General features: G+C 36.3%; 1 protein-coding gene across 7 annotated transcripts in view; it reads left to right on the top strand.

Annotated features, from left to right (window-relative positions):
• Positions 1 to 10,600, top strand: part of LOC106470963 (charged multivesicular body protein 2b-like) — a 38,108-nt gene that overhangs the window by 9,602 nt on the left and 17,906 nt on the right. For 6 of the 7 annotated variants that reach the window (XM_013931547.2, XM_013931545.2, XM_013931548.2 and 3 more), the window contains 3 exons: positions 1,532 to 1,599; positions 7,884 to 7,975; positions 9,790 to 9,831. In XM_013931547.2, coding sequence (XP_013787001.1) covers positions 1,566 to 1,599; positions 7,884 to 7,975; positions 9,790 to 9,831 — 168 coding nt within the window. In that variant the 5' untranslated portion in view covers positions 1,532 to 1,565. Of the gene's footprint in view, positions 1 to 1,531; positions 1,600 to 7,843; positions 7,976 to 9,789; positions 9,832 to 10,600 lie in introns of those variants that run through there. The other variant, XM_013931543.2, reaches the window with a different exon arrangement.

Here is a 10,600-nt window from a genome sequence, read left to right as displayed (position 1 = left end):
CTAGATACTAATCTGCAGAGGAGGGCTGTTTATGTGTTGGTCGCAGAGAGGAATTGATCCTAGGTCTTCTTGGTGGAAGTCTGTTGTGTCCACTTGGTATTAGATACTAATCTGCAGAGGAGGGCTGTTTATGTGTTGGTCACAGAGAGGAATTGATCGTAGGTCGTCTTGGTGGAAGTCTGTTGTGTCCACTTCGTACTAGATACTAATCTGCAGAGGAGGGCTGTTTATGTGTTGGTTGCAGAGAGGAATTGATCCTAGGTATTCTTGGTGGAAGTCTGTTGTGTCCACTTGGTATTAGATACTAATCTGCAGAAGAGGGCTGTTTATGTGTTGGTCGCAGAGAGGAATTGATCGTAGGTCTTCTTGGTGGAAGTCTGTTGTGTCCACTTGGTACTAGATACTAATCTGCAGAGGAGGGCTGTTTATGTGTTGGTTGCAGAGAGGAATTGATTCTAGATCTTCTTGGTGGAAGTCTGTTGTGTCCACTTGGTACTAGATACTAATCTGCAGAGGAGGGCTGTTTATGTGTTGGTACAGTCAGGATTCCATTGTGGGTCTTCTTGATGAAGTATTATGCCTTATCCACTTGACTGAGTTCTCTCTCCTTTATTAGAACTTGGATCAACTATTTGAATGTTTTCAAGAGGGTGTCCCGATATTACTGATTTCTTGTGCTAGGTTAACTGAGTATTTTATCAGTTAGGTGGAGGAAGAAGGCTTTTTTCTATCTTTATTTTTCTTGTGTACTTTTCATCATATTATTATGTCCTCACTTCTTCTTGAAGCCAAATGGGGTCAATTGGATTACCCTGTCTGTCTGTCTGTCCTCTTGTGGACAGGATTCTCAAGGTTGAATGAATGGATTGTGATCAAACTTTTAGATCTGATTAACATTTGAAGGTCACATGTCAAAAGTCAATGTCAATCATACTGGGGGGGACTTAAGCATACAGTATAATATTAGTTGGGGCAAAGGTATTTCCTATACACAACTTGCACTTGTTTTAGTATTATTTTCAATTTACTCTATGGTTTTTGTCATAATGGGCTAGATCAGTATTACCAAGTCTTGTTTGTCTGTTATTCTAACTTTTGTTGGTCTTTTTTACTTCTACAACATATTGGATGCTGTAAATGGGGTTTCCCCTCTCCTCAGGTGGTTTGATGTGTACCTGTTGTTATCATTTTGTATATGTTTGTACATAGAGTGAAAAGTGGTACTGAATAGTGTACCCAATAACATGAGTAAAAAAAACAATTATAATATGGTTCTAGCGTTAGATGAGAAATTGTTTGTGAGAAAAGTATCCTAATGAAGGTAAATAATTTAACTCGTATAGAATATGAAACATTGAAATTATTGTTGTGATTGTATTGAAAACACACACACATGCACACAAAATTGGCTGGTTTAGATTAGGAAAATAGTCTTTATGTTAACTAGCATAAGAACAACAACAATAAAATAATACTAAGATAATTTGTTGATCAGGTTTGGACGAGTAACATCAGATGTATATATTTTCAGAATCCACTTCAACTGTACTACTACTATTCCCAGAATGAGTTTATTTGCAAAGAAAACAACTACATCAGGTAAGGAACAGGAACAAAATAAAGAGTACAGAGTATATAAGTCTTTAGAAAACAAGTAATTGCAGCCACGTTCCCTTCTTTTGATTATTAACGGGCAACATTAAGTTCTCCAGGAACTGGATAGACTAAATGTAGTGGATATAAAATTCCTGAATGATTGGCTCAATGCAACAGTAGAAGAGTAATGTTCATGAGATATAAAGTGTGTGTTTATTAATGGGTAACATTAAGTTGTTCAGGAACTGGATAGACTAAATCTAGTGGATGTAAAATTCCTGAATGATTGGCTCAATGCAACAGTAGAAGAGTAATGTTCATGAGATATAAAGTGTGTGTTTATTAACGGGTAACATGAAGTTGTTCAGGAACTGGACAGACTAAATGTAGTGGATATAAAATTCCTGAATGATTGGCTCAATGCAACAGTAGAAGAGTAATGTTCATGAGATATAAAGTGTGTGTTTATTAACGGGTAACATGAAGTTGTTCAGGAACTGGATAGACTAAATCTAGTGGATATAAAATTCCTGAATGATTGGCTCAATGCAACAGTAGAAGAGTAATGTTCATGAGATATAAAGTGTGTGTTTATTAACGGGTAACATTAAGTTGTTCAGGAACTGGATAGACTAAATCTAGTGTATGTAAAATTCCTGAATGATTGGCTCAATGCAACAGTAGAAGAGTAATGTTCATGAGATATAAAGTGTGTGTATGTACTGTATATTTCATCTGTTAAAAAGAAACAGTTAAAAGGAAAGCTGAAAAGTAGTAAATATTTTGTATAACTACGTATTAAAGGAAAATTCATTCACTCTCTACTCTTAAAATTGTTAGATTGCATGGAATTGAATTGGTATCATTTATTGGTTTATTCCTATTTAATAACAGTGATAATGAAAACTTAATACATATATTTTACACACTATATTGTAATATCTCTTGGTAACACCTGTACTGATTCGTAAGCTAGGTTCAAGGACCTGGCAATTAACAAAATTTTCTTTAATTAATTTACTTACACAAATTAATTTACAGTGTATGCTGTATTGTAAATTTTTTATATGTTGTCATAAAGGGAATTTTACAGCTTTCTTTCCATTGAGTTCTGAAACACATTAGCTTTATCCTGACAAAAGTTTCTATTTTCTGCCTATCTAAGCATTGGTATGAATGTTACCTCACTTGTTCCAGCTTTTATGCACCACTATATTGATAGTGATTTATATTTTGTGATTCTCTCCACCTATGTCAATGTGCCTCCTATACCAGATTTGTATATAAGCTCCCCGTTATTACTTCCTATTCACTTTTCTCGATGGTAGAATGTTACAATGACGGTTTTATGTGATTGCTGCAAGTTTCTCTTACATGTTGTATAAATTTAGTTATACCCATATTTGGATGATTTTTTATTTTTTGACTTGTCTTATTGGGTTTTGAGTTTGTTTATTTTCATTAATTTCTACACACACACAAAAAATCAGATGTTTTGGATATTAATTCTCACATTTACTTCTCTGATATGGAGTCTCCTAGTGCTCCTAATCTTCTACCTCCGGAGTCTAGCATTGCCTGGGCAGTGGGGGGAGGATCCCTTTCCAGAGAGGTGGAGTCTTACATGAGATCTGATGTTTGTTCTTCTGTAGGCTCAGAGGCAGCTTGCAGGGGATCAGGGGTGGTCTTGGGAGAATTTGGACTCTTATTTTTCTGGCTCCTTCCTTTGCTCAGACAGTTAATCTTGAGCCTTGGATAGACATCCGGGCTCCTGCACCATTTTTGCAACTGGTACATCAAATTCGTAATATCTTGAGCATTTCTCCTGTGGCTTATGACTTTTCTGGTTTGTTGGGGGAAAGTCAAACAGCTGATTACCTAGTCATTCCAACTTTGCCTGACATTGCTGTGCATGCTTGGAGATTTGTAGATCAGTTGAGAGAAGGTGCTGCCATGCCTTGTCTTCCCCATTTATTGGATCAGCATGCTTTAGCTTTCCATCTCTTGGAGAAACCATATTTAGATTCTCAGCAGTTAGATCCTTCTTTCCCTGTTTGGGGGTTCTAGGCCTGATGCTTCTATTCGTCTTAACCTGATTCAGTTTTCCTAGATTTAACTGTCCCTTACATCTGTTTTTATTTTTTACCTTCTTTGAAAGTGTTGTCTGAGGCTTTTGACAGGTCTCCTGCACAATTTTCAGAGGATCTGAGTCACCTATTGACTTCTACTTTAGTTAGGTTATCAACTCTTCTTTTTCTCTTCATTAGTTTGTACCTGTATCTTTGGAGAGTGGTGCCTTGCTTGAGGGCAGTCAACTTTTTTTTTCTTTGACTCTCAGAGTTCTCAGAGAAGTTCCTTTTCTCCAACAATCAATTTTTGCAGATATTCCAGATCCCATGGAATCTTTGGTATATGTGGTCTGTCTCCAATCTTTTCTTGCAACACCCACTTCCCTCCTTTCCCAGTCTTCTACCAGACGGTTTACTGCACCTCTTGTTCAGAACACAAGGAAGATTCAACCCTTATCAGTGGACATCCTCCTTTTGTGTGAAGTGCCGACATTGGTATTGGCAACTACCCTATGGGGTCCGGGTCCTGTGGGACTCAACTCTGACTATTTGTGTCTGTATGGGAGACCTTTCCCGACAATCAGTGGGTCATTCAGGTTTTTACCAGAGGGTTGGTCCTTCATTTTATGTCTACCATACCAGTTGTCTTTCCCCTCCCCAAGGATCATCTTACATCCAGTCATTGAGAACAAGCCATCCAGGATCTTCTGCTCAAAGATGCTGTAGATTGTGTTGACTCATCTCTCAAGGGTTTTTATTCCAATTTGTTTGTAGTATCAAAGAAGAAGGGCAATTTGGAACCTGTCATTGACATTTTTCATCTCAATCATTTACTCCAGCCTCCTCGGTTTACCATGGAGTTACTTCTTTCCCTCCAGTAGCACTTTGCAACCAGTTTATGGATGACAAAGTTCATTGTCGATGATGGCTACCTTCATATTTTGATCATGAGTCTTCACATCGGTATCTCCATTTTGTACACAAGAAACAGGTTTTTCAATTTCGTGGTCTACCATTCAGCCTTCCATCCACCTCATACATTTTTTGCCAGATAGTCCAATTCTTTTCATCTCATCTTCACCCAATGGGCATTCACCATTATATGGATGACTAGCTTCTTTTCACTTCACCCCGCCACTTGGCAGAGCTTCACACTCAAGCTCTTTTATCAGAAGCTGCAAGGGTTGGGTTTCTCATCAGAAAGGAGAAGTCTACTGCATGGGAGTAAGAATACCTCACCCATTTGGGGGGATTTTTCAATTCATGTCTTAATTGGGCCCAACCTTTTCCTCTATGCCATTCTTCTAAAATAGTCATCTCTCTCTCCACCATTGCATGTGGTTCTATTGCTTTTGGGGATGTGGGCATCCTTAGAATCACTCATTCCTTTGGGTTGGGCCCACATGTGTTCCCTGCAATGGTCATTACAGGACCAATGGAACATTTGCACGGATGTGCTGGATTGTCTGGTGAACCTAACGGCTTCCAGCCTACTTGATCTTTTCATGGATGCTTCTCTCCAGGGATGGGGAAGCTTGTGTAGGGGGATATGGAATTCTAGGGCCTCTGGACAGTAGAGAATCTTCTCTCCTCATCAATCTTTTAGAACTTGTAGCAGTTCAATGAACTAGGTCTTTGGCTGTGAAATTGTTGTGAGGGAAAGTGGTAATGCTCACTTGGACAGTTCCATGGTGGTCTCTTACATTTCCAAGTAAGGGGGCACTCACTCCAAGTCTTTTTGTTTTCAGGCATTGGATCTTCTCCTTTGGACCTACAATCATCAGATTGTTCTCCTTGCTTGTTGTGTTCCAGGTGTTATGAGTTTAGTGGCTGATCAGTTATCTCGTCCCCACAGAATGAATACTTCATCCACAAGTTTTTCATTGGATCTGCTCTCATCTCGAGATGCTTCAGATCGATGCTTTTGCCACATATTAGAATGCCCAGCTCTCGTCCTTCTGGTCTCTTGTACCCTCTGGCTTTGGCATAAATGCTCCCAGCCAGGATTGGACAGGTCTTCATCTTTACCTGTTCCCTCTGATTTATCTGTTATTGAAAGTTCTTGCACTGATTTGCACCTCATCCTGTTGAGCTCTTTTGGTGGCACCATATTGGAAGGGTCAGCTTTTTTCAGTCCTTCAGTATCTTCAGGAGTGGCAACCTCTTCCGTTTCCTCTTTGGCCATCCCTCACTCGAACAGTTTTTCAACTGGCGATCATCATTCTCTGGTTTCCTGCCTGGCCTTTATGTGGTCCATGATATTGGAGTTTGACCTCTCGGGTGGCATATTTATTAACACAGTCCATTTAGCATTCTTTGTTAGATGTTTATCAATGGAAATGGTTCACTTATTGTAAGTGATCTCATAGACATGGTTTTAATCCTTCTTGTCCCACTGTGTTGCATGTTTCACAATTTCTGATGTGGTTATACAACAAAGGATTGGCACCGTTTATCTGCTTCTCTGTATAAGGCTGCTTTGTCAGCTACTTTTCATTTTTCAGGAAGATGTAATGTTTTTGACCCATGGTTTTGTTATTGCTTCTAAAGTCTTTTCGGGTTATCCATCCCCACTGTCCTTTTCAAGTTCCTAATTCGGATATCTCAGTAGTTCTCCATGGCTTATCTTGTCTTATTTTCTTCTATTACTGGCTACAACACATGGACATTCAGATGTATTTGCAACTCATGTTCATAGGACTCTTTACCATTCCACTTATGTTCTGTTGCATCCTGATAGGCCTTTTCTGCCAAAATCTTTTGTGACTAGAGAAGGGGATAAGGCTTTTTATCCTATTCGTCTTTCCTACATTTTCCATGTTTGTGAACGCTCCAATCTGGATCGTCTTTTGTGCCTGAAGTGTTTTGGGGTTTACATCATGGTTTGTTTATCCATTGGGATCCTAAGGTGTCATGTGACTTATCCCTTGTCACTTTGACTAGTTGAGTTTGTCAGTTGGTGCATATTGCTTACTCTGGGCTTATCTGAGAAATTGAGACTTCTTTGGGTCTCATCTCATCAATTTTGCCATATGTCGATGTCCCTGGCAGTTTGGTTCCATCGCCTGCCAGAGGAGATTGTACAGGCTGGTATGTGTACCACAACTAATACACTTATATCTCACTATTTATGTGATTTGACGGTTGACTCCTTGGAACCTTCAGGGATCCTCTCGTCATTTTCATGGGGATCCCTCTCTGTGGGGGGGGTGTTGCTAATCAGTAATTTTCCTGGTAGCAATAGTTGAGATGGGGTGTTCTATAAGATTACCTTGTACTCTTTCTGGGTGGCACACAATTATAACACAAAAATAAATACTGGACTGCCACTCATGGACTATCATTTTGCATCAATGGCCAGTTGGCTTTTACCACCCAAGAATTGGATTTAATGTGGCCCAGGTGATGAGCATTTCTGTTCCAGAAGTAGTGCAGACCCCACTGGCCCCTCCATGTTGTCAGTGTGGGATTTTAGCTAAAGTGTTTTGGATTATTCATTGTGACATGATTAAGGATTATTCATTGTGTTGTGATTAAGGATTATTTATTATGATGTGACTGAAGATTGTTCATTGTGATGTTATTGAGCATTATGCATTGGGATGTGGTTAAGATTATTTAAAGTGTTATTGTTAAGTATTATTCAGGGTTTTGTGATTGAGGATTATCTATTGGGATGTGATTAAGATTATTCAGAGTGTTATTGTTAAGAATTATTCAGGGTGTTTTGATTGAGGATTATTCAATGTGGTTTGATTAAAGATTATTCAGTGCAGTTTGAGATGTTTGATTAGAAGACAAGAGTTTTAGAGGATTTAACTAAATTGCTTTAAAGGCTTTTATTTCGTTAGTGTTAATGACAAAAATCAATTAAAAAATTATAAGCCAAGATATTGTAGTTGGTGGCATGAAATAAAACTTTTAATAAACTGTAAGGCAAAAGATAGTGACTTTTGTGTGAATAATATAATTTCAAATATTTAATAGCAAACTCTACTTTTACAGTTTGGCAAAACTCTAATTTTTACACTTGCCTTTGTGGACTTGAGAAATATTAGATCATTTTAATCACCGATACAAAATTATTTAAACAATTAAGGTAATTACATGTATATGGATGAAAAAAAAAAAGAGATTAATGACTTGATAATGGGAATCCCAAATATTGTATTGGTTTAATGAGATTTATTACCTTTCTCTCCACTCCCCCAAATAAAGAACAAATGCGCCAGCAAGACAGAGACCTAAGAAGAGTACAGAGAGGCATTGATAAAGATAGAAGAGATTTGGAAAGGCAAGAAAAACAACTTGTGAGTAGAAATTATGGCTTCTGTAAATATTTTTCCTTTTGTATCTTTAAGCCCCCCAGTGGCACAGCGGTATGTCTGCGGACTTACAACACTAGAAACTGGGTTTCGATACCCGTGGTGGGCAAAGCACAGATAGTCCATTGTGTAGCTTTGTGCATAACTTCAAACAAACAAATTGTATCTTTAAATTTGTTCACACATATGCACACCTCCAGAAGATATGTGTAAATAGATGTCCATAAGTTCTTGAAACAAGTGTGTTAATTCAATATAATAGGATAATCTATATATATATATATATATATATATTTATGTGTGTGTAACAAATCATATGATTACCACTTTGAACTTAATCAAAAATGTTTAGTCGAAATTATTTGGAAAGATGGCCAAAAATGTAAAAAAAAACAACAAAGTTTAATACATTTAGATAGCATTCTGAATTTAAAGTTTTACTAAATTGATCTGGCAAAGGTGATGTTTTGACTTCACGCCAGTACTTGGGATTTGGTAAGATTTTCAGGAATTAGATTAAAAATTTTAACTTTCTAAGACTTATTCCTAAACCAGGAAGCTTTAATTCATTCTATATAACTTTAAAGAGTGAGGTTATATTAGAAAAACTACTTTGACAATATAAATGCTACAATTTTGTAAGACATGTTTTTTTGTTGTAACATCCAAAAGAAAGAAACATCTTTCAAGGTTTTTATCTCATTTCTTAAATTTCTGCCTTGCTCAAAAACACTAACTTGAAATGTTAAGTACCAGTTTATAGCAAGAAAACTGAGGGAAATTAACAACAAAAAACAATTACAGAGGTAAAACTATTATTGCATATATAACAAAAGACAGGAAATTGTCAAGTGCCAGCTTATAACAGTAACATTTAGGCCATTTATTATTAAATAACTAAAACATAGAAAACTATGAAGTAGCAGCTGATAGGAAAAACTAGGTGAAACTATTATATAAATAACTAAAACATAGAAAACTATGAAGTAGCAGCTGATATGAAAAAAACTGGGCAAAACTATTATATAAATAACTAAAACACAGAAAACTATGAAGTAGCAACTGATAGGAAAACTAGGTGAAACTATTATACAAATAACTAAAACATAGAAAAACTATGAAGTAGCAGCTGATAGGAAAACCTAGGCAAAACTAATATACAAATAATTAAAACACAGAGAACTATGAAGTTGCAACTGATAGGAAGAAAACTGGGGGAAACTATTATAAAACAATAACTAAAACATGAGGAACTGTCAAGTACCAGTTGATATGAAGAAAACTGGGGGAACCATTATAAAAATATATAAAACATGGGGAACTGTCAAGTACCAGTTGATATGAAGAAAACTGGGGGAACCATTATAAAAATATATAAAACATGGGGAACTGTCAAGTACCAGTTGATATGAAGAAAACTGGGGGAACCATTATAAAAATATATAAAACATGGGGAACTGTCAAGTGCCAGTTGATATGAAGAAACTGTGGAAACCATTATGAAAATATATAAAACAAGGGGTCAAGATCCAGCTGATATGAAGAAAACTGGGGGACCCATTATTAAAATAAGTAAAACACGGGGAACTGCAAGTACCAGCTTATAAGACAGCTTAAGTTATAGAAGTAACAACAAGTTAATGAATACTATATATCACATATAATATCTTAATTTTGAACTCTTTCTTATGATGAGCAAAGTTTTCTACAATTAAATTTAATAAAAATAAGTTTTCCATATGTAATAATAAAAATTTATATTTATAATATGCATGTCTTTTTTGTTTAACTGATTACAGGAAATGGAAATAAAAAAAGCAGCTAAACAAGGAAATAAACAGGTAATATGTTGTTATTTTACTTTTTAAAATAAGGTGGTTGTTATGACATATTGAAGGTATCTTGATTTACTAGTGATGGAAGATTTTTTCAAAAACATATATTTCCAGCTTATTTTTGTTTAATGTCATGATGTCTAATTTTTTAAAGTATTATCTAAGGGCTTAAAAGTTTATTTCCTGTATAGAAACAAAAAATCTATATGTTTTTAATAAGAGATGCAATATTTTACATAGAACTTTTTCTGAAAACGAAAAGACTAGAGACGATAAAATAGGAAATTTTATTTTAACCAGCTGCTTGGAAAATGTGCTAATGTATAATTAAACATGTCAGAATCACCAATAACATTTTAAACAAACAATTTTTTAGGGACCTGGCATGGCCAAGTGGTTAGGGAGCTCGACTCACAATCTGCGGGGTCGCAGGTTCGAATCCCCGTCCCACCAAACATGCTCGCCCTTTCAGCCGTGGGAGCGTTATAAGGTGACGGTCAATCCCACTATTCGTTGGTAAAAGAGTAGCCCAAGAGTTGGTGGTGGGTGGTGCTGGTTAGTCTTGCACTGATAAATTAGGGATGGCTAGTGCAGATAGCCCTCGTGTAACTTTGCACGAAATTCAAAAACAAACAAACAATTTTTTAAAGTTTAATGCATCCTTTAATGTTATACTTACATTCATAATTTACCAAATAGAAGGTATATTTTTATTGATTTTCTGTATTTATTTTTGTACAGTAAATATTTTAAGTACATCATCATCATCATCATC

The sequence above is a fragment of the Limulus polyphemus genome, unplaced genomic scaffold (genome assembly GCF_000517525.1).
Source record: "Limulus polyphemus unplaced genomic scaffold, Limulus_polyphemus-2.1.2 Scaffold4323, whole genome shotgun sequence".
Classification (NCBI taxonomy): Eukaryota; Metazoa; Arthropoda; class Merostomata; order Xiphosura; family Limulidae; genus Limulus; species Limulus polyphemus.
The sequence above is the reverse complement of the archived record's forward strand: the minus strand, read 5'-3'. Positions and strand labels throughout refer to the sequence as shown.